This window comes from Dipodomys merriami, unplaced genomic scaffold (genome assembly GCF_024711535.1).
Source record: "Dipodomys merriami isolate MVZ:Mamm:240054 unplaced genomic scaffold, mDipMer1.0.p SCAF_41, whole genome shotgun sequence".
NCBI lineage: Eukaryota > Metazoa > Chordata > Mammalia > Rodentia > Heteromyidae > Dipodomys > Dipodomys merriami.
The window spans coordinates 2,132,166-2,155,981 of record NW_027205715.1 but is presented as its reverse complement, the minus strand read 5'-3'; the positions used below and the strand labels follow the sequence as shown (position 1 = coordinate 2,155,981).

At 44.8% G+C, this 23,816-nt stretch overlaps 1 protein-coding gene across 2 annotated transcripts; it reads left to right on the top strand.

Moving 5' to 3' along the window:
• Positions 1-2,433: 2,433 nt before the first annotated feature.
• LOC138806903 (carboxylesterase 1D-like) lies at positions 2,434-23,548 on the top strand. 2 transcript variants are annotated; one of them, XM_069992322.1, is made up of 14 exons: positions 2,434-2,540; positions 3,875-4,079; positions 7,174-7,318; positions 9,717-9,850; positions 11,069-11,222; positions 12,951-13,058; positions 13,792-13,896; positions 15,250-15,288; positions 16,755-16,895; positions 18,879-18,956; positions 19,523-19,670; positions 21,511-21,642; positions 22,849-22,921; positions 23,168-23,548. In XM_069992322.1, exons 1-14 carry the CDS (start codon positions 2,489-2,491, stop codon positions 23,349-23,351), a joined length of 1,698 nt encoding a protein of 565 aa, XP_069848423.1. In that variant the 5' UTR covers positions 2,434-2,488; the 3' UTR covers positions 23,352-23,548. The 2 variants fall into 2 exon arrangements, with proteins under 2 accessions (XP_069848423.1, XP_069848424.1); XM_069992323.1 differs by having other exon boundaries at positions 23,250-23,366.
• The last annotated feature ends 268 nt before the right edge of the window (positions 23,549-23,816 follow it).

Sequence of the window (23,816 nt, the reverse complement as noted above, 5' to 3'; positions counted from 1 at the left end):
CTTGTTTTGAACACTAGATGGAATGCTGGCATCCTGAAAGCTCCTCGTGCTTGCTGGCATGGGAGGTCATCTGAGCACTGACGGACCATGTATCTACTCCAGTTTTCCTAATTTGGCTTGCCCGTGCCTAGCTTTCCATAAATTCTAAGCTGGAGGCTTACTTTCTCAGGCCCTGAAATGACTTCTACAATTTTCTAGGAGTCTGTTGTTGGTATGTTGTTACCTTTTTGGTACGGGAGGCAAACAAATGCATTGGTTCATCCCAAGTACATTTTTGGTGTATTGCTCAGAAAGAAACTTGTAGAAAACTAAAGCTAGATCCTTATATATCACCCTGCATCAGAATCAACTCCAAATGGATCAAAGACCTTGGAGTCAAAGCAGACACTCTGAAAACATTACAGGATGGAATAGGAGAAACCCTAGGTCTCCTTGGCACAGGCTGAAATTTTCTTAAAAGAGACCCCAAATCACAACAAATCAAAGAAAGGTTGGACAAATGGGACAAATGGAAATTGCAGAGCTTCTGCATGGCAAAGGACATAGCTAGCAAAATCAATAGAAAGCCCACGGATTGGGAGAAGATCTTCACTAACCATACAACAGACAAGGGTCTCATATCATACAATATACTTGGAACTCAAAAAATTAAATTCCCCAACAACAAGCCCTCAAAGAAACAATTGCCCAATAAATAAGTGGGCTAAAGACTTAAAGAGAAACTTATCTGAAGAGCAAAGAAGGATGGCCAATAGACACATGAAGAAATGCTCAACCTTCCTAGCCATAAAAGAAATGCAAATCAAAACAACATTGAGATACTACCTCACCCCAGTTAGAATGGCTATAATCAAGAACATAATCAACAGATGCTGGAGGGGGTGTGGACAGAAGGGAACTTTACTGCATTGTTGGTGGAAGTGTAAACTTGTTCAACCACTTTGAAAAGTAGTATGGAGGTTCCTCAAAAGACTCCACATAGAGCTCCCCTATGACCCAGCAATCCCATTTTGGGGCATTTATCCAAATGTTCACAAACAAGACCACACTAAAGCTACCAGAACGATGATGTTTATTGCAGCATTATTTACCATAGCTAAGATATGGAACCAACCCAGATGCCCCTCAGTAGATGAATGGATCAAGAAAATGTGGTATATATACACAATGGAATTCTATACTTCCATCAGAAAGAATGACATTGCCCCATTTGTTAGGAAATGGAAAGACTTGGAAAAAATTATATTAAGTGAAGGACGCCAGGCCCAAAGAAACACAGGTCCCATGGTTTCCCTTATTTGCAATAACTAGTATATGTATGAGTCAAGCGGAAAAGGTCAGATAAGTTGATGTTAGGTGAAATGAACCCCAAGATAAGGATTCAAATGTTTTTTCTTTCTTGCAATTGTTTCTAACATATTTATAAGATGATTTCTTTGTTGCTTTGTATGTCCCTCCCCCATGGTATAACCCCTGCTTTCACTGTATTTAATGTTGGTATAATTTGGGGAGGGGAAGGGAAAAACAAATTGTTTAAATAGGGATACAAGTAGACACATTGCAACAATGAGGTGTACAAGACGTTATGTTGAAAAATGAACTTTACAACTTTGGCGGGGGTGGGGGGAGAGGGGGCAGGGAGAGGGCGGGAGTTGGGAAGGAATGCAAAGGGGAAACAAAGGAGGAGGCAACAATGCTTGATGAGATGTACTCATTACCTTGCTCGTGTAATTGTAACCCCTCTGTACGGTATTTTCACAATAAAAAATTGATTCTGGAAAAAAAAGAAATTAAGCCTAAATAAAAAAAGAAAGAAAGAAATTCCTATGCTGTGTGTGCATTCATTTTCTCAAGCAATTCTGGTCAAAAACTTTTGGGCTAACTACATTAGGCTCTACCTGTGAATTTCCTGATGTCCATCAGGGGGCAGCACATCCAGAGGAAACAGGCTTCTCTCCTGCAAGAAAAGATACAAAAGGTAGAACTTGACTTCCAAATCTGAGAGCCTAGGACTATGGAGTACAGGGTAAGTGGAGTACATGGTAAGTTGCAAGACGTTTCTTGAAGATGTCAGCCGGACAGCTTTGAAATTGTGAGATGCTTGTAAACATTCCATCTTTTGCTGTGAACCCCAAGACTGAAGCTTTGCCCTATTTGAAAGTGTCAGCTGGATCTATGTGTCTTTCTGAATGTCTCCACGTGCTGAAGTTTTGAAAGCTTCTGGTAAGAAGTTGTGGAAGCAGATTGTAGCCCTCTGAGTTGGATACGGACTGTTAGGAGAAGTAGCAAACGGTGTGGGTGTGCCTTAGATTACCCAATAGACACCCAGGGAGTTCTTTAGAAGAAGGGGAGGGCATTTTATCTTCTTAGATTAGTGATTGGACAGAGTGGATAAGAACAGGGCAGGACTCCGGCTCTGGGGCATGGCCCGTGCATTCCCTTCCAGCAGCAGGGACTCCACTGGCACCAGAGCTGTTGTCCTTCCACAATGTGGCCCTGGGTTCTGATCCTGGCCTCTCTCACTGCTTCCACAGCTTGGGGTGAGTTCTTCTGGAATTTACATGTTGAGGGGCATATCCAGAAACCCTTGTCCTGGGCACACATAGGTGAAGATGCAAGCAGAGCAAGGGCAATGCAGGATTTAGTTCTTTTCTCAGTAGTGTTCGGTCTCTACACAAGGCTTTTGCCTGGGAACATCTGAGCCCATCCAGCTTCAGTGTCACAGAGGTACAGGAGAGGATGAACACCCGGAGACCTTAAGCATAAGGAGTCAGTGAAACAACCTCATGCTTCAACGTGAAGAATTAAGAGATCTCACTGTATTCTTCCTATAATTCTTAGTCCAAATCTAACTGGATCATGGAGCAGGACTTTGCAGAATATAAAAAGCATCCACTTAAGAGTCAGCGTGGAGCCTGACTCCCAGCTCTTTAAGCACTTCCTGAGCTGTGTGTTCTTGGAAAAGTCCTTTCTTTGCCTGTGTCTGGGTTACCCTATCTGTAATGTAGGGATGAGAGTAATAGGTTCATCCCTGGGCTGAAGAGAGGGTGAAATGGATGGTTGCTTCCTCCGCGCTTACAACACTATCTGGTCTAGATGAGACCAGGAAAGGGGAAGTGATCGACATTGATTAATGGAAATGAACATGGAGTTATTAAGAGAAACATTGACATGGGGTAAACTTCAAAGCAGAGCCACTGGTCTCTATGAAATGTCACTTTCTACTAATAGCTCCCAAGAGAAGGAGAGCAGGGCACAGGGTGAACTACCACTGTCAGCAAGGAGGCAAAGGCAGAGGAGGAGCCTTGGTGTGTTTCCAGCGGAGGAAGACAGGAAATAGGATGACCTAGCATAGGGCTGGCTGGGTGGACTTATTCCAGAGGATTTGGAGGACCAAGGCTATCCCTCTTGGCTCTGGATACTAAGGACAGATAGAAGGTGGCCCAAGGAGGAAAATCTAGTGAAGAAAGACTCTTTTCCTCCTCCTATCTGTTTTGTACCAGCATTGGCACTTGAATTCAGGGCCTAGGAACTACTCCTTGGCTTTTTCACTCAAGGAGGCATTCTACCACTTGAGTCACAATTCCACTGTGGCTTTTGGGTGGTTAATTGGAGATAAGAGTCTCACTGACTTCTCTGCCCAGACTGGCTTCAAACCTCAGTCTTCAGATCTCAGTGTTCTCCATAGCTAGCATTACAGGTGTGTGAGCCACCAATGCCAGGCATGGCCATCCTAATTTCATGTAGACATGGAGACCTACATGCCTGAAGTGACTTTCTTGAGCTCCCATGACTACAGAATGAGAAAGCCACCTTGGAGCCAGGCTAGCCTTGCCCCTCTGATGTGACCTCATCTTCTCTCCATATCCACCAGGGCACCAGTCTTCACCACCCATGGTGAACACCTTGCATGGCAAAGTCCTGGGGAAGTATATCAGCTTACGGGGGTTTGCACAGCCTATGGCTGTCTTCCTGGGAGTCCCATTTGCCAAGCCCCCTCTTGGATCCTTGAGGTTTGCTCCACCGCAGCCTGCAGAGACATGGAGCTTTGTGAAGAACACCACCTCCTACCCTCCGATGTAAGTATGTGCATCCCCCTGGGTGTCTCAGTGGGATGTTTGTCCCAGAGTGTTTCAGGAAGGAGTCAACATAATCTTGTGATTAGATACCGTTTGTTATGGAATCCTACAGGATAATTTAGAACCTTGAAACATTCCATAACCCCTCTCAGCATCCCAGAATCCTTAATTCAGCATGCAGTTATTGAGCACCTGTTGTGTGCTTAACAAATAGCATTGTTTTAGGATCTGAGAATTCTTTGGGGGTGGGGGGAAGAAAGTCATTTTGCAGGCTCACAGAGCTTACATGATAGTGTGGGACAGAGATCATGAGTAATATGAAAGCTATGTTGGAATACATGGGTGCTTTGTAAACATTCAGCTGCTCAGGTGAGAGCTGAAGAGTCTTTGCTATCTGTTCTCATGTCCTGAACCTTGGCATGGCTGGGGAGTAGGAGAGGAGAGGATGTAGTTGGTGAGAAACACGATGGGGGGGGATCGATGTGCAGATCACCCCAGGTAGCTCGTTATTCTTTCTCTGTTGGCACAGGTGATCTGTGGTTGGCATGTCCACAGTCACCTTGGTCAGGTGGGTTAAAAAGTTAAAAAAAAAACAAACCCAAAGTTTCCAGATGCTCTCCTCCTTCTTGTCTTCCTTTTCCTTTTTCTTTTCTTCCCTATCTTCTTCTTTTCCTTTTTTTTTCTTCCTCTTCCTCTGCCTTTTCCTCATTCTTCCAGTCTTCCTGCTCCTCTTTCTTCTTCATCTTCCATTTTTGGATTTGAACTCATAGTCTTTTGCTGACCAAGCCGGCGCTATGCCCCTTAGACTCTTGTGCTTTAATTTCACTTCCAATAGAGACTCGAGTGAATGCTATGATCCTTCAACTTAGACTTCCCATTTAGCTGGAGATGACATACTGAGGACTCCATGCCTAACTTTTCATTGATAAGATAGACTCTTGTGAAATTTTGGTTCATACTGGCTTTTAAAGACAATTCTCCTGATCTCTCAATCCCTTGTAACAAGTACTGTGGGCATGAGCCATCGTGCTCAGCTGGTTCTTTTCTCGAAGTAACATCCATTGCTCTCTCTACCTGATTGCAAGTGTAACACATACATATTGTAGTAACCTTAAGGAATACAGAGAGGCAAACATAAAACAATTCAAATCATATGCCTAAACTACTTAAAGAAAATTGCTGGTAAACTTTGAAATAGGTTTCCTATCATTTTTCTGTTATATATTTTGACTGCCTCATCATTTATAAGAATAACACCAACATCATTCTATGCCATTAAATAAAATAGCCCAATGCTTAATAGTTGCATTAAATTGGGTATTAAAGTGTGATTTACATGCCCAGTCTCTACTTTGACTCATTAATTTGCTGTTTATATTCTTGATATTTTCAGTACCATAATGGTAAACATGTTGTAAGTACACTGTTACTCACATTCATAAATATTTTCAGAGAAGTTCTCCCCAAAAGTGACACTGTTATGAGTTATGTTATATGCCCCCAAATTACTCCAGTAGTGTCCCCTCCTTCCATGAAGTTATACGGGCCACCATCCGGACTACCAGGATAATGCATGACCGATAAAAGAATAATTATTTGGCTATTGGATAAATTAAAAGATAATCATAAAACTAGCAACTATAATTTGGATCTTTATTTTGCATTTATATAAATTCTAATGAGGTTGAATTCTCTCCTCATCTTTTGAGATTTGAAATGTTCCGTGTGTGTGTGTGTGTGTGTGTGTGTGTGTGTGTGTGTGTGTGTGTGTGTGTGTGTGTGTGTGTGTGTGTGTGTGTGTGTGTGTGTGTGTGTGTGTGTGTGTGTGTATTTGGTTCTGGGTCCTGAACTCACAGCCTGGGCACTGCCCCTGAACTTTTTTGCTCAGGTTTAAGACTCTACTACTTGAACCCCAGATCCACTTCTGGCTTTTTGGTGGTTAATTGAAGAGTCTCACACTTTCCTTCTTGGGTTGACTTAGAATTAAGATCCTCAGATCTGAGCCTCTTGAGTAGCTAGGGTTACAGGTGTATAAGCTACTGGTGCCTACCTTGAATTACTCCTTTTAATACTATGGCATCCTGTGAGCTAGGGAAACTCCCCAGGATGGGATCTCGACAGCACCTTTGCTGGCTCCATTTCTGTCACTTGACAACAGTTCCTTCCTGATCCCTGAGCCATTTGCTTTCCTCTTGAGCTGGTTGGGGGACAGCCAAGCCTGCCTATCAACATCTATGCATGTTGCTTAGAATATTCTTTGAAACAGAAGCACTACCAAGGGGATCTTCCTGGCTCTGCAACAGTGGGTAGGAACTCTGAGCTCCCTCTGTCTTAGTTTCCTCATGGTACAATGGAATAGCAAAATAAGTCATGTGTGGGACTGCTATGAGCCTTAAATGAGTATATACAGGGAATGGAAATCACCACTTAGTTCACTGGGAGAACTCAGTAAACATTAGCAATTCTAATCCATGGGAGGACTTTGAGCTTATTATCAGGACCGCCAACAGCCACTGCTGGGATACTCAGATGATTGAATCTTAGCAAGTGGAGGCTGCAAGGCCTTTAGAAAATGCATTTGATTCACTTGGACCTGGCAGGTTGTGGCCCAGTAGAGGAAAAGAATTTACCAAATGTAACCCAACACACCAGTAGCTGAGGTTACAGAGATGCCAACCCTGACCTGCGCTAGGCTGGCTTCACTGCTTGGTGAGGTCTTTCAAGGGGTGGAACATGGTTACCTGGGGCGGAGCATGGTCGGCCTTCCCCAGGACTGCAGGCAGTGCTATGTCCTGGGGAAGGCCAGCATTTTAAAGACTCCTCACCTTGACCCAAGGCATCTCAAAGGCCCTGGGAAGGAGGAAGAGGACAAATCTTTCTCAGTGTGTGTGGTCTGTCAGTCCCCAAAGAGTCCAGCACTCCCATCAGGACCCCCAGAGACCTTTGTACCCACCTTAAGTTTCAAGACTCCTGACAGGAGCTCCATGGACAGAGTCCAGCGTCGGCACCCAGTGCAAGTCTGGCCCCTGGGGACTCTTCCAGGTTTCACTAAGTTGCACCTCAGGAGTCTCAAGTGCTCTTTCTTTCCTCTCAGGTGCTCCCAGGATGCAGTGGGGGGACACGTACTCTCAGAACTCTTCACCAACAGGAAGGAGAGCATCCCTCTCACGTTTTCTGAGGACTGTCTCTACCTAAATATTTATACTCCTGCTGACTTGACGAAGAACAGCAGGCTGCCGGTGAGCATAGCAACCACTGGGCAACACTGGCTACTGCCAGCATGTGGGGTCCCAAGTGCAGGCTGGAAGGGGATGGATGCAGCCGGAGGTGGGGGCAGTCCTGGGCAGGAGTGATTCAGAGACTCAGAGCTCCCAGACCACATCCCTTCCCACCCATGCAGCCCACATAAGGAACTCACAGTATGAATTTTCCAAGTTCTCTGATGCTAACATCAGGACCAGAATGACAAACTTATGTGTGTGGTTTTTTAAAAAGTAGTTGCACTAAGGAGTTTCCACTTAATGAACAACTTATGAATTCAATGCCACCCCTTCAACATTCGCACCTTTCCCCCCAACCCATTCCTTCTCTTATGATTTTGAAGCTATACATTGGATTCTTGACTGCATTCTCTCTCCCCACTTCTCATAATCTGATAACATTAGTTTTCAGATTATGAATCCAATATCTAGAGCAGCCAATACATAACTTCCACTAATAAGCCATTTTTTACATAAAGAGAAACTGAGGCTCAGACGGGAGTCACATAGTAGGCCGGCAGAGTCACATTGTAGGTTTCTGATGTGCAAGCTTGTGTTCTTGGCATGGACTACAGAAGCAGGCATGTGTGGCTTTTTCTGAGAACAGCACAGGGGACCCATCACAGTTCTCTGCAATCCGCAATGCTGCACGAATAGAAGTAGTGCAAGTCAGGCCCTATCTGAGAAGCACTTTCCATGCCTTTGGTCAATAATCTACAGTAGGTTTTGTAGCTCCCTTCTCCCCCTAACTGCCTTTGGCGCTGGCTGATGGCACAGTGACTCAGCGTTGTGATATAAATGTAATGCCAGAGGTCAGGCAGACTGCCAGTTGCAGGCCACATGGTGGTGTTCACCACAGGGTGATGCTGGATCACTTTGGCAGGGAGCCCAGGTGTGGGCCAGGAGATTGTGAACCGGGGTTGGAAGCTGATCTTAAAGTACTTTGTGGTGCAAAGGGCATCATAGGGTTTTACTTATTTTGTCCCTTGCTAGTTTGTTCCTGTCTTGGTACTCAGAGCCCCCCAAACATAGTGAGATGTGGGGTCAGGAAAAGGAGGAGCCTGAGCCATGAACTGAGTCCTGCCTTCATGTTCTGCATGAACAGGTGGTAAACTTCTTCAGCAGGTCAGGGGCCACCAGACCTTGGGTTCCTCCTTCAGTGGAGATGCCCTTGACTCAGCCCTCCCTGGAGGTGGCAGGATCACAGGGGGAAGAGAAGTAAGGGCTTTGGCCATGGGAGATGACAGATACTCCAGGTATGTGCACAGTTCTAGAAGCATGGAGTCTGAGTTTGAATCTGGTGTGTGTCATAGACTTAACAAGGGACTTGGCCAATTTCCTAACTTCTTGGCTGTTCCTTGAAATGGGCCAAATGCACCAATGCAGACTTCATTTCTAGCACAGCCCTGGCTGAGCACACAAACAGCAGGTATGATGATGCACTAGTGAGTGCCACATGATGACGCTCCTGAGCTCCCAGCCACTCACTGTGCAGGGCCCAGGGCTGCAGAGGGAAACATCTTAGAACGTAGGTGTTAGGGCCAAAAAACCAGGGTCATGTTCTGCCTATACCAAGTATTAGCTATGGGATCTTAGGCAAAATGCCTTTGTTTTCTATGTGTCAACGGGACATTTTTAGAAATTATTTCACTTCTAGTGCTTAGTATCACTTTAAGTTCATAGTTCAAGTTAAGAGTTACCTTTTTATTACATTATTTTTTTATCACACTTATTTCTTATCTGCTATATGGGCTGCTTAAGTGGAGGACCATAAACTGTAAATTGTCCTCTTTCATCCTGAGGTCCTCTCACGGCTGCTGGCAGTAAAGGTTCTCAGATAGCATTAGCTCAATGAATGAAGGTGTCCTGGAGGAGGGCCTGGGAGCTGGGGGAAGACATGGGTGTTTAAAGGAGGCAGAGGCACATTAGGAAGTCGCGCCCTAAGGCACCGCTGGGTCTTGTAATGATCACTCACTTACTTTGAAGTTTCGAATTCACCACTGAGAGCAAACTGAGGAGAAGCAGAGTTGTGCAGAAAATACTGTGCTTGTGTATCTGGATGATGATCCAGATGTGAGGTGGTGGGAGTGTTGGATAGAACAAGAGATCCTTGACCTTATGTGTTCATGTAACAACCATCTCCGCTTGAGGAGCTCTGGGAGGACATGGCACTGAGGAAGAGGGAAGAGCAGGGGGTGTTGAATGGATGACAAGCTGGAACCAGCTCAGGGAGGAGAAGACATACCTTGTGTAACTTTGCGGGGCACTGGTGGTGTCTGCATGATGACCTCCTTGGCCCACAGTCCAATGCGGGAGACCAGTCCAGAAAGCCTCTGTCTCCCTAAATCTGCCTGCTGTGACCTCTGTACTGTCACAGGTGATGGTGTGGATCCATGGAGGAGGACTGGTGATAGGCGGGGCATCGACCTATGATGGACTGGCCCTCTCTGCCCATGAGAATGTGGTGGTGGTGACCATTCAGTATCGCCTGGGCATCTGGGGATTCTTCAGGTAAGTATTGCCCTCTTATCTATGGCCTTTATTCCCAAGATGGGCAGTTGACTCTTGATACAATAAAGTACTTGAAGCTGAATAATGATAGGGGAAACAAATCTGAATAGCTCAGAGTTTGAGAAAGTATAAATCTAGAAGTTTGTGCTTTCATCAGATTGCTCTCTAGCCAAATGCCCTTAGCTGTGTCACTAAGCTGTGGAGGAGAAATCTACACAGGAAAGTGCATCACACAGTGTGGTAGGAAGTCAGAGTGAGGGACAGTCTTCTTTGCTTTGTGTTCTTCTAAAGATAACAAATCGCTCTTCCTCGGGCACTAACCCCAGTCACAGGAAACTCCAATAGTGTCTTCTAAGTAGAGCCCTAATCCTCTGCACTAGCTTCACCTGCAAAATGCTCCTTCATTGCTTAGTGCAGCCACCTGAGACACTGAAGCCTTGATGGCCAACCAGTTCCATCCACAGCAGCCACATTTCCCAGCTATTCCCTCAACCAAAGCCCTCTGAGTCTGTGGATTAAGGTGATAACTACACATGTTTACTAACCTGCTTCTCCACGCAGGAGCCAGAGAGCTCTGTCTGGCACAGATTGAGTCATATTGACCTGTGCACAGAATCCCACAATACACACATGCCATCCTAATCTTTGCCAAGACCTACAGCGCCACTTTTTCTGCAGCTCACAGGAGCACTCACGCTGCTGTCCCATAGCCGTGGGCCTCTGCATCCGATACTTCTCTTCTGATTTACCTTCTTGGGGTATTCACAAGATCCATGTACACATGATATTCAGGGATTTCCTTGCCATGAGATCTGGGCCCCATTCCTGCTCTTTCTTCATCTGACTGTAGTTTTCTGGGAGCTGAGATATCTGTCTGTGTTTGGGCTCTGCAGTGTGTGCAGCTTGCAGTTAGCCATTTTGCCTCTTTTTCTCCCTGATGTGTTCTAGCTTTCCTTAGACTGCTGTTCATGCATAGTGATCTCAGTGCGCAGCTGCTGGAAGAATGAGAGCAGAGTTCTACACAGGTCAAGGATGCTGGAATGAGAGGCAGTGGAGAGACCTCTATGCCCAGCCTTACCCTGGAAAGCTCACTGAGAGCTGCAGCCCTCCTGTGGTCCCAGGACTCCAGAATTCTGCTGTGACTAGGTCCTGCCCTACCTTTCATCCTGCGAGTCCTGTCCTGACAGCTGTGTCCTACCCCACCTCATTCTCTTCCAGCACAGGGGACGAGCATAGCCGTGGGAACTGGGGTCACTTGGACCAGGTGGCTGCACTGCGCTGGGTCCAGGACAACATCGCCAACTTTGGAGGGAACCCAGGCTCTGTGACCATCTTTGGAGAGTCGGCAGGAGGTGAAAGTGTGTCTGTGCTTGTAAGTGTTCCTCACACCCAATCTTCATAGGGCTGTGGAATCTCATGGAGACCAGCTGATCCACAGATGGGACTTTTACTTACAAAAGAGGATGCAGGTATAACTGTACTCACTACACAGCTTCTGATGATGTGGAGCCAAATCCCAAACCCTCCTTGACCCCCAGGAATCTCAGGCCTGAGCCTTCATCCTTGGCTCAGAAGGATTTCCAGTACTGCCTGTGACGGTCACACTCGTCCTCACTTGGTTGGCTTTGGTACTATTTTCACATTAGAACTAACTCACTTCTCAGGGGAAAGAATGTTGGGTAGGATCTGCAAATATGAAAAGGTGAGCGCATGGCCTGGATATGTGGTGATTACTTGGCTTTGAGGCAATTCTACCTATTCAGAAGACTCAAACTCAAAGGGCAGGAGGGTCTTCTCTGAAGTGCCCCGATGGCTCTTCCACACTCCAGGAGAATCACAAGAGTCTCTGAGCCTCAGATACAAGATGTGCTGGGGAAGTTGGTGACAAGAAGGAAGAGGGAAAGGGATGGACAATGCATATGGGTCACATACATGAGAGGTCTCAGCGGTATGGGTGTGGGCTGGGCCATAGGAGGAGGGGCTGGGCCCATGACAAACATGACACATAGCTCAGAACTGAGCACAGGATTTCCTCAATTTCTATGTTTTTCCTGTATGTATTGGTTTTAGAGTCAAAGAGTTCATGTACTTTGCTCAAATACAGAAAAAAGAAAATTCAAATAAACCCATTGATGCAAAGTAGAAATATCTCCTCCACATTCTTACTACCCAGGGATGGTCATGAGAGATTTTAGAAATCTATTTCTGTAGTTTATTCCTAAAACCCTGTGTCTCTCTTTCAGTGATCCATCTATCAAGCCATCCCAACATTTTCTTTCCATCATGCATCCATTCTCTTTTATTGGATCAGTTTTTCATTAATGTAATAATATAACATAATTAAATATTTCCATGGCATTTGTACACATTTCTGCAATATTATCATTTGTGATTATTTGGTATTTGGCAAGAAATGAAAGATTTTACATCTGTTATTTAAAAAGGATTTATTTTATTAGACAAGCATGCTACCTCTCAAATTACAACCATGTTGTATTTTGCTTTAATGACTACAGATAGACTGTTATAATTTTTAGCTTATTTAAATTTATTTGTGCATTTATTTTATTGATCATTTATTTAGTTGGTTTCATGATTTGTTTTACCCGGGCCAGACATCAACTGTGATTCTCCTATGTACATTTGGCCTGAAACAATTTTTATTTATTTGACTCGTAATATTAGAATCTTGTTACTTTTGAATGTAAACAGCATGAAAATTCTGAGAAATTTTACACCTCTCCATGGTCATTGGTCTAAGTACAAATCATGAGTAATGTAAATGCTGGAACTGAATTTATCAAGCTGTCTTTTCAGTACTTTGGTTTGTCATGATTAGACTTGCCACATTCTTTCGGTTCTGGTCTAGCCAGGGGCACAGGCTTCCTCCCCTGACTTTCCCTTGGGGAGCATAGGCCGGAAGAAGCCGAGGACGCAGGTCAGGACAAAGGAGCAGCTGTCATGTCATGCTCACAGAACATCAAGGTCTTCTGGGGAATGTCCAGGGCAGAGGAGCAGATAACAGAAGTCGCAAAGAAGAAGAAAGTGGCTGCCCCTTTCCTGTGAACATGAAATATCCTCTTCTCTTCTCCCCTGCCAGGTGCTCTCTCCCTTGGCCAAGAACCTCTTCCACAGGGCCATTGCTGAGAGTGGTGTGGCTCTCATGTCTGCTCTGGTGAAGACCGAGAACATCAGGCCTATAGCTGAGGTAGGCCTCACCCTGGACAGCTCTGTTTCCCTGCCCTCCATGATCCTGACGTTCTCAAGAAACTTTCCTGTGAGATTCAGCTAGGATGCTCAAGGAGTTCCTGAAGAGAGAGTGGCTGAGCAGAAAGCTCCTTTAGGCTCACATCTAACTCATTCTGCACATTCTGAAGTAATTCTCGTTCTGTATGTTCACATTAACCATGGCAATCAAGCCTCCTGCAACAGCGCACATTTTAGCGTGTGGGACACAGTGGACGTCTAAGTACTCCACATGTGTTCAGTCCTAGTAGGATATGTTGGGTCATCACCCTCATGTATGAGTGAGGAATCTGGACCACACAGTGTAGACTGCCTGCTTGAGGTCCATTGTTTAAGCAGTGGAGGGGGTTGGGTTTGAGAGCAGTTGGAATTTGGGGCTTCATTTGAAATGGCTTCTTTTCAAGCATTCAGCCTTGAGAACATTTTTCACGTTTTATCCTTGATGGTGCTTGGCACGGTCATCGTGTCCATTTTAACAGAGATAAGCTAACACAGACGCAGATGTTGCGTGACCTGCTCATGCCAAGATTCCCATTAGACACCTGGTGGGTTGAGGAGCCAAACCCCTTCCCTAGGATATTTCTAGCTACCTCTGCCATCTTGGTGAACTGGGCTTACAATAGGAACCCTACGTGTATGCTGGTGGAAGACAGCACATTGCTTTTCACCTCTGTGGTTGCCTGTGATCTCTGCAGAAAGTTGCAATTCTAGCTGGGTGCAAAACCACCACATCCGCCACCATGGTTCACTGCCTGCGCCAGAAGACAGAGGAGGAGCTCTTGGAGGTCACGCTGAAACTGGTAACTATGTAACTGGGCCCATGCTTCATCCATTTACTGGCTCCATTCTAGCTTGCACAGTGTCCACAGCTACATCTCAGGAACTGTGTCTGATTTCTGACCCAATTTGAGATTTGCCGTTTCTTTGTGGAAAAACACTTTCATTCACATATATCATGATGAAATATATCTAAAATCCTCCATCTTTATCAAAGCTTAATGCTTATACATGCTTATCTACAGATATACTTAAAAAAATTTCCATACTCCAACATGAAACTATCAACCTGAATTTACAGAGTGGAGATATTTTGGACATGGTTTTTCAGATAGATGTCACAATTTATATTAGTTCTTGTAGAAGTTATCGAAATAGTAACATTCTTATAAATATGTTTTTGTAATTTCTGCAACATTGCGTTAATTAGAATTCTAGAAGAACTATGGGTCTATGCACTCAATTCATCTATCATTGACACTTTAACCTAAATCATTTTTTCAAACTCCTGTTCATTAATATCCGTTTATCAGTCTAGTATAGATCCCTCCACAACTTCTGCTTATATTTTTTAGCCTTTTCTTCATCCATGAGTCATCTAGAAAACACAAATCTATATTCCTTCACTAGATCTTCCAAAATCAATGATCTCTCCTTCAGCTATTGTAGTTACACCAGCTTATCCAACTCACCCAATTTATACCGTCTCTTCTTAGAAATCAAATCGTGCAAATTTTTCAACAATAGTTTTTGGGCAAACAGTTGGGCTGACCCTGTCATGATTTCTCCCTGTCAGGGTGTCTTCTAAATGCCAGTGTGGACAGGTGGTATAGGCAGATGCAGAGAGTTCATCTGCAGTTATCCAGGCTGGGGTCCCCAGTGGATTACCATGGCTGAGCAGAGGGGTGGTAAGACTGAGTTGCAATATTCTCTCTGTGTAGTTTCTGTAGGTCCTGTGTAGTTTCCTGCGTTCCAGTGATGGGGCAGGAAATGGCCACAGGAGGTCAGAGGGATGACCTCTCCCGCAGAACATTCCTTATTTCTTCTCAAGGCCTCCACAGCTGTGGCCATAATGCTCGCCTCATTCTACCTTTCTCTCAGAGGAAAGCTGAGCTGATGTTGCCAGGGTAAGGTTGAAAAGGTGAACAGGTTCAGACAGCAGACATCCTCTCCGGAGTTCCTGAGAGCCACTGCATCCAGAGATGTGCCTCTCACTGGAGCTGCCAATCCTTCATTCCCCTCCACACTGTTGCCTGCCCATATAGCATCTGTTTTTACACCTGATCCCAAGGGAGGACAAACAGAGAAGGAGAATCTGCTCTGGTTTCAGCACAAGATCAGCCTGCTCACATCTGTCTCATTCTCTGTCTTTACAGAACCTGGCTAAGCTTGATTTTGTTGGAGATCCCAGAGAGGTAAAGACCTTAGCTTTCTTGATTACAGATTTTAAGTCTTAATACTTTTTAGTTCCAACTAGTTATAAATTCTTTGTGGATCCTGCTGTGTACATTGCTGTGTGTATTGTTGTCCTTGCAGGTATATTGTTGAGGTTGAGATGGGAAGTTACTTGCTAGGTAACCAGGAACCAGAAGCAGGTTTAGGACCCACTTCCTGCTCTCAGTCAACAGTTAGTTCTCTGAGTTTGGGTATACCTCTCTCATTTTGTTTCCTGAATTCAAAATGCATCTTCAGAAGAGACTGAATTAGAATTGTCTACTACGAAGAGGACAAAATCATTGGCTAAAAGGCTGGGCCCTTTCTGTGGAGGATGGATCTCTCAGAAGGTCACGGGGTTGGTTTTTGGTACAGCAGGGAACTGAGGATTTCAGTTCTGGGGCAATCACTCTCCTAGAATCCATGGAACCCTTTCTCTCCTGCTCTCCTCCCTTACACTTGCAAGGACTTGCCAGGGTCTTGCCATGAACTGTGCAGCATCTTACCATCGTGTCCTCTCTAGCTAGCACCTTGTGATACTAGTTTTACCTTAAAGAAGTTGTAAGGATGAAATAAGATTCTTTCAGTCATCCTGCAGTGGTGCATGAAGCCCTTACTATCTGATAGCAGCTGGGACATGGGAGGGAATCACAGACCCAATTCTCTGCTCCTTGGAGCTGTCTCCCAGTTAGAGTGGGTAGTTGGATAAGAAGTCCATAGAACAACAAACAAAATATGTGGTGTATTTCACGGAAATCAGAAATGAGATTTTTAGAATAAGAATGAAGATAAGGTTGGAATCGACTAGTGGTTTGAATGTGAGCTTCAGTAGAGTCTATATTAATTGTAAGCAATCTATATTATGTAATGGGTCTCTGGAAAGGAACCTACACACACACACACACACACACACACACACACACACACATACACACACACACATACACACACACACACACACACACACACACACACACACACACACACACACACACACACACACAAAGGGGGTGAGGGAGATACTGTTGTGAATGAAATCTTACAAGAACCCAAATGTGGACATTCCCTGCAGCAATGGTTTAGTGTCTGTTAATTCAGCACTCACTGCAATTCCATAGACATAACCACAATGGAGAGGAAGAAAACAGTAGATGTATAGATGATAGATAGCTACATATATACAAAGGGACTTCAGAGTGCTTGTGGACTGCATGTGCTGGGTACTTTCCTTTCCATGGGATTCAGCTCCCTTGTTTCAGCCATGGTCACCTAACAACACCAACTCTAGTTACAGTGCTGCTCTGGGGGACTCACAGACTTAGGCTACATAGGATCCTTCGATCCTATGTAGGAGGCTGTGTACTGTCTCTGCCTCCATGCAGAGAGGTGGCCGGAGGTGTTGCCTGGGGCAGCATATTCACAGACTCCTCATTCATTTCTTCCCCAGAGCATTCCCTTCCTGCCCACTGTGGTTGATGGAGTGCTGTTGCCCAAGTCACCTGAAGCGATTCTGGCTGAGAAGAGTTTCAACACCGTTCCCTACATCGTGGGAATCAACAAGCAAGAATTTGGCTGGACCATTCCAATGGTGAGGATGTACAGAACGCTTGATGAACTCCACCCCAGACATACCATCAGCCACCTCCCTCTGACTCTGCTCCCATCAGCTCATTTTTTTTCTCTCTGTCTTCTGTGTCCAAGAGAGTTATCCTTGTCAAAAGTAGATTATTTTTGCAGGTCCTGGGGCTTGAACTTAGGTGCTCTCCCTGAGCTTCTTTTTCTCAAAGCTAGCACTCTAACACTTGAGCCACAGTGCAAGATCCAGCTTTTTCAGAGTAGTTTCTTGGAGATAAGAGTCTCATGAACTTTCCTGCTCAGACTGGCTTTGAACGCAATCCTCAGATCTCAGGCCTCCTAAATTGCTAGGATTAAAGGCATGTGCCACCAGCACCAGGCAAAAGTAGATATTTCAATGGGAATATTCTCTAGAATGGACAACTGTCCCGCGGATGGTGGAGCCCTAGAAGGTCCTCTTCCCAAACAGCATCTTTTACTGAAGGATTCTCATGTAGACATGAGAATTGTGCAGATGGTAAAGCCTAGGACATCCTGAAGGGGAAGGAGCTGGGATTCAATAGAGTCAGACAGGGGTGCAACAATATCTACTAAACCTGGACTCACACATCTCTTAGGCCCCCACAATGTCTGCAAGAGCTCTCGAATATCTCCTTGCAAATATTCATGGATAATTGTTTCTTTTATGTGCCAGTTCTGGAGCTTGGACACAGGACCTGTGTTTTGTCTATGAGCTTTTTTCCTCAAGGCTAGCTCTACTATTTGATCCACAACTCCACTTCTGGCTTTTTGGTGGTTAATTGGAGAGAAGAGTCTCACAGACTTTCCTGCCTGGGCTGGCTTCAAACTGCAATCATAAGATCTGTCTCCTGATTAGCTAGGATTACAGGCTTTAGCAACCAGGGCCTGGAAGAAGTTGCTTCTATGTGACTTAGAACTGGTTTCTTAAAATCATTTTCATAAATAAACAAGTAAAGCAGTAGGTTAGGTTTTATTCAGTAATATGATTACAATTAGGAAAATATCTAGCTTCAAGATACGTACTAACAGCTGGGGAAGATTCAAAGCTGGATGAGCTTTGGGAGGCTCTGTGGGGTGAGGGCTGAGTCCATTTCTCTGGTTGGTGAATTTAAGAGTACACATACCCACACATCCATGCACATGCACACACACATTCAACACTCACACATGCAGTGTGTGCACACACACTAACACACGCACACCTATAGGAAAGCAGATTTCTCTCTCTTCATGATCAGATATAGAGGTGTAATTGATGAATACTCATGTTAGGCCTTTACTTTCCAAGGAACTAGAGAGAAATCAAGTCATCTCCCCCGATATTTACATTTCAAACAGGTTAAAAAAGTTATCAGAAAGTTTGCCCTGAAACACTTAAGGAAAGAGTTTGGGGCAGAAAAGTGGTTGATTACTGCCAGATTTGTAAGTAGCTAGTCTACAAGAGGATTGTGTATCTGCTTGTCCTGGGATTCGATCCTTCAAGTATTGAGCGCCTCATGTAGGCATTTGATGGGGCTGGAGTCATTCTAGGACACAGCCTTGAGCCACTGGAGCCATGCTGCAGTTGGGTCAAGCCTCTGAGTCAGAAGTGTGGACAGGATCAATATATGCTGGGAGCTGTGCACTGAAGGAGGATTTCTGCGTTCAGCAAAGGAACTCAGCCATGATTTTGGTTCCTTGGTCACCTGGGTCTGTGGGTTGTGTCCTGTGTCTTCTCCTCTTGGGCTCTTAGCTTCTAGACTACGATCAAATATTCCTTTGATGCTGACTGACCTTTGTACCCTCTACAAACACAACATTTTGTGATGCTCTCTTTCCACCCCTACAGTTTGTATATGTCAATCCATTAAGGAAAGATGCATGCCCATGGAGACCCAAGAGAAAAATGTCAACCTATATTGTTTTATGCATTGACCAGCTTCAGTCTTCTTCCTCAATTCTCCATGATTCACAAATATAAAACTATTTTTAACAGTTTTGGGGCTATCCACTGGAAGGTGAAATGGACAAGAAGAAGGCCTCATCACTGCTGTGGACATCTTACCCAATGCTGGTAAGATTGGAAGGATGCATAGAACTGGTTGAGAAACAATGATGGGAGAGGGTTGCCTCTAATTATGGCAGAGAAAGAAAATACTGGCTCCTAAGGGTTCTGTCCTCATTTCTCTGCCTTTCCTAGCTTATCAGTACAGTAGAATGAACCCATATACATTGCTTGTAAATGGGAAAATGCAGTGACCCAAGGACAAGAGGGAAAAGGTGTATCTGGAAAGCTGGCCATCTGAACGAGGGGTAGGCTCTCTCCCAGAGAGACCATGTTGCCTGAGGATTTCAGCCTAAAGCTTCCATAAGGAGCTGAGGGGCGATGATCACCTGGGCAGCACCAGGGGAGGTACACATTTTGAATGCCTGCCTTTATTATACCTGAATGGATCTTATCTGCAGGTCATTGTATGTCCTGTGTTCTGTAAATCTAAATAAAATGCACTGGCTAGAAAGAAATCTTAAAACTTGTACTTTCTTTTCCTTAGCACATAACTATTATACAAAAGATTCTTAACTTTCTGTAGAAGCTACCTTGCTCACCAGGTGTGTGGTCACTATCTTGGTCTCTCTCAGGACCTTTCTGAAGAGCTGATTTCAGCATCCATTGAGAAATATTTTGGAGGAACAGACGACCCTGTCAAAATGAAAGACCTGTTACTTGACTTGATAGCAGATGTGATGTTTGGAGTTCCAGGTGTGATGGTATCCCGGAGCCACAGAGGTGAGTCCCAGGGGTAGTATAGGAGAAGGATGAGGTCTTTCCAGCTCGGTATTTGACCCACCACCATGTGCAAACTGCTGAGGGTCAGGACTCAAATGCTGATTCTCTGTGACCTGAGGAAGGGTGCTTTCCTGTTTTGTTCTGCCACTAAAAACCTCTGAGGAAATGATGATCCAGAAACACAATTAGAGATGGAGGCTAATCACTGAACATCAGCAGGCACATGTCCCCTGTGGATGGCTGTAGCCAGGAGCTCTGGGAATCATCTCAGGGGTTTCCTGAGAAGCAGTGACCTGGGTAGTGACCCACCAACACACATTGGTTACACCAAGGGATGGTTAAATCCACAGTGTTTTGATCTTAGGCAGACAGAATAGGTGCTAGTGGTCAGAAAATAAAATCATGGACAATGAGCTACAGCAGGGCACAGAGTTCCATTAGAAACTTATAGAGAGGCTGAGGCTAGGCTAACCTTTGCTTTGAGTTCTACTTGACCCTGAAGCACCTTTTTAGTTAGTGGATTTCAGACATACAAAGATGGCTTCTATGGATGCACTGATAAAGACAGTGCAAAGGAATCAAATAATTTATTGTTGATATTCAGTTGGGATGACATATATTAACACTGGAGAGGAGTTACTTGGAGGATGGAGAAGGTTGCAGGAGGTGACTGATTAAGATACATTGTATCCATGAATTGACGTGTTAAAATGAGATACTCTTGTGTAATAAATTCGTGCAATGAAAAATAATAATAATAATTTAAAAATGACTTCAGTGGCTAGATATATATTTATGTAAAGCAATGACAACATAGCTAAAATAGCTAAATAGCTAAGATAGCTTGTAGTATTATCCCAATTTCACAAACATAATAGGCATAGGTGCTAAAATGCAGAAGAAGCTTTTTCTGAGTGGTGAGATTATTCATGTGTTTTTCCCTCTGGGTGTTTCAATTTCCCTACTATGCCCATTGGGCATGAATTGTCAAAAGCCTCCAGCGGTCTGTCTTAAAGTGTCTCACTGGGCATCAACGCTGCAGGTGTTGAGCTCCCTATGCTGTGAGGACTGTGGTGGATCCATAAGGACAAGGGATTGTCATCCAATGATCCAATCCTCAAGAAAGTGGCATCTTGGGGCTTGAACTGCAGGGCTCTGGTGGTGAGAGGAAGCAGAGCAGAACAGAGAAGGGTTATGAGTAGGAAGCAGGTACTCCCTCCTCTTATCTCTTCCTTTGCCTATCACCTTTACATCTCAAGTCCTTAAGACTGCTGAGGCCAAGCAGAGAGTAGGCTATGTGAGCTGACTGAGTACAAAGCCTGAATGTTGTGATTTCCTGAAACAGACAGTTTGCACCATCTCTGTGTGCTTATATATCTAGATACATTGATTTTTAGTTAAGCAGCTTGGAATTACTTCTCTCTTCTCTGAATGGATGAGAAAGCACTAGAAATGTTCAAAATACACTGGACAAAAAATACCTATTAGGTTATGGATATTCTTGAAATAAATAGGAATTTCTTGTATTACAAATAAAGATCCAGTAGTGGAGCTCTGACTTAAAGTGATAGAGTGCTAGCCTTGAGCAAAAGAGCTCAGGGATAGAACCCAGGCTCTGAGTTCATGCCTTATGACTAAGAAAAAATTGTATTTATTCTTTCTTGCAATCAAGAAACTTCAGTTTCAATTCCATTTCTCCTTGTTATACAGCCAAAAGGATTCACTGGGATTTCATTAAATTCTGTTTCTGTTCTGTGCAGGAAACTAGGTTCTTACAAGGCTGGTGATGCAAATGCCAGCCAGGTGTGTGTGAACTGCACATAAATCTATTTCCTCGTAGATTCTGGAGCCCCTACCTACGTGTATGAGTTTCAGTATCGCCCGAGCTTCTCATCTGACCTGAAACCCAAGACGGTGGTAGGAGATCATGGGGAAGAGGTCTTCTTCGTGTTTGGGGCTCCATTTTTTAAAGGTAATGGCTCTTTAGTGACTATGAACTTGAAGTGGGGAGACTTGGATTCCAGGGTTGGTTGGTGGCTTTGAGCAAGTGTCTTTCAATCTTGTTATCTATTTCCTGATTCTTTGATACACAGCTGAGCTGTGTATCAACTGGCCAGTTCCTTTCTTTTCTCCTGCTCTAGCATGCATGAAGAACGTGTGCCTTCCTGTGCCCCATGGACGGTCTCTGTCCATACCTGGCCTGTGAAACTCGGAAAATGGGTGGTGGGTCACCTGCAGAGTTTGCTCCAGAGAATATCAAACTACTGCTTGGTTTTGGGCCCAGTAGAACGGGTGAGGGGAATGATTGGTATTGTTGCTAACCTTGAACTGAATGCTGTAGATATCTATCTGTCCATCTGCCTATGTTGATAGTTCAGACATTTTTACCTATAATATATTGAATAATATGACACTTAAAGAAAACCTTTTACAAGTGACTTTGATACCTAAACTCTCAACGGTTGTATATCTTTTTTTTTTAAGTCGTGGGGCTTGAACTCTGGGCCTGAGCGCTGTTCCTCAGCTCTTCAGCTCAAGGCTAGCACTCTACCACTGGAGCTACAGCACCACTACTGGTTTTCTGGTGGTTTCTTTGGAGATAAGAGTTTCACAGACTTTCCTGCCCAGGCTAGCTTTGAACCGCGATCCTCAGATCTCAGCCTCCTGAGTAGCTAGGATTACAGGTGTGAGCCACCGGCACCCAGCTAGTTGTATATCTTTTATGACCCACTTTCTGCTCTTCACAGAGCACTGGTCCCTCTGGGTGACTCCAAGTTGGGTGACTCTATACAACATTTGCAATTCTGACATTTTCAGGCTCTATGAGTGGCTCTATTTGTCAGGAAATTGAAGGGGGAAAAACCTAGGCACTAGCCATCTTCCAGAGTAGGGAGTACTCTTGGTATGGCGTGCTGACCTGAGGGAGGATTAACTGGGAGATGGGCGTGGAAGACAAAAGTCACAGATGGATTGTGCATACATTCTTGAGTCCTGTATTCACCACTCTTCACCTGAAAGTGTGCACCAGCTCACTAAGGTCATCTTATACAACAGATGTTGACTCGAGGCACAGGGCAAATCCAGGCTCTGTCTTTCTAACAAGTTGCCATGCAATACCGACGCTGTGCTCCATGAACCACACCATGAGTAGGGAAACAGCTCTCCTTCTTCCCCACAGAGGGTGCCTCAGAAGAGGAGATCAATCTCAGCAAGATGGTGATGAAGTTCTGGGCCAACTTTGCTCGGACTGGGTGAGGCTGGTGATGAGGATGGAGTTGAGATGGTGGGTGGAAGATGGTGGGCATACCCATTAGAGAGGGAGGTTTCTAACCAGAGCTCTCCCCCAACTGACAGGCTATCCCCACAAATGGAGAGATCCCTGCCTACAGAGATGCATAGGACTCTAGCTTGAGATATGATAAAGGATCTCTGAAAATTTTGAGAAATGTGGGGACCACAGCAGCATTAAGGAATGTCCATTTTGATTCTGTACCCAGGAATCCCAATGGGGAGGGGCTGCCCCACTGGCCAGAGTACGATCAGAAGGAAGGTTACCTGCAGATTGGCATTCCCACCCAGGCAGCCCAGGGGCTGAAAGACAAGGAAGTGGCTTTCTGGACCCAGCTCAGAGCCCAGGAGGCAGCAAAGAGGCCACCCCATGGAGAACACACTGAGCTGTGAACAGGAGGCCCAGTCAGCATGAGCAGACAGGAAGAGCCAACACAGGCACCTTTGGCCAAAGGTGTTTTCAAGCCAAAGAGGCATCTCACCGTGGAGGCTGGACAATTGTGTGGTGAGAGTGGGCAGAGGCCAGGGAAGCAGAATATTTGTACTTGTGACCTTAGTTGTTTAAATAAATGTTTCTTTTGGAGATGAAATCCCTGTGTCACAGATTGGAGACAAGCCCACTCTCCTCAGCGAGAGAAGGATGAAGAGAATAGAGCATCCTGGGATGAAGGGAAGGAACTATGAGGGAAAAGAGAATCATGGGATGGAGGGAAGGGAACCATGTAGAGAATAGAGCATCATAGGATGAAGAGAAGGAATCATGAAGTGAATAGAACATTATGGGTTGAAGGGAGGAACCATGAAGGGAATAGAGCATTATGGTAGGAAAGGAAGACTTAGGGAATCAGAGCACACTGA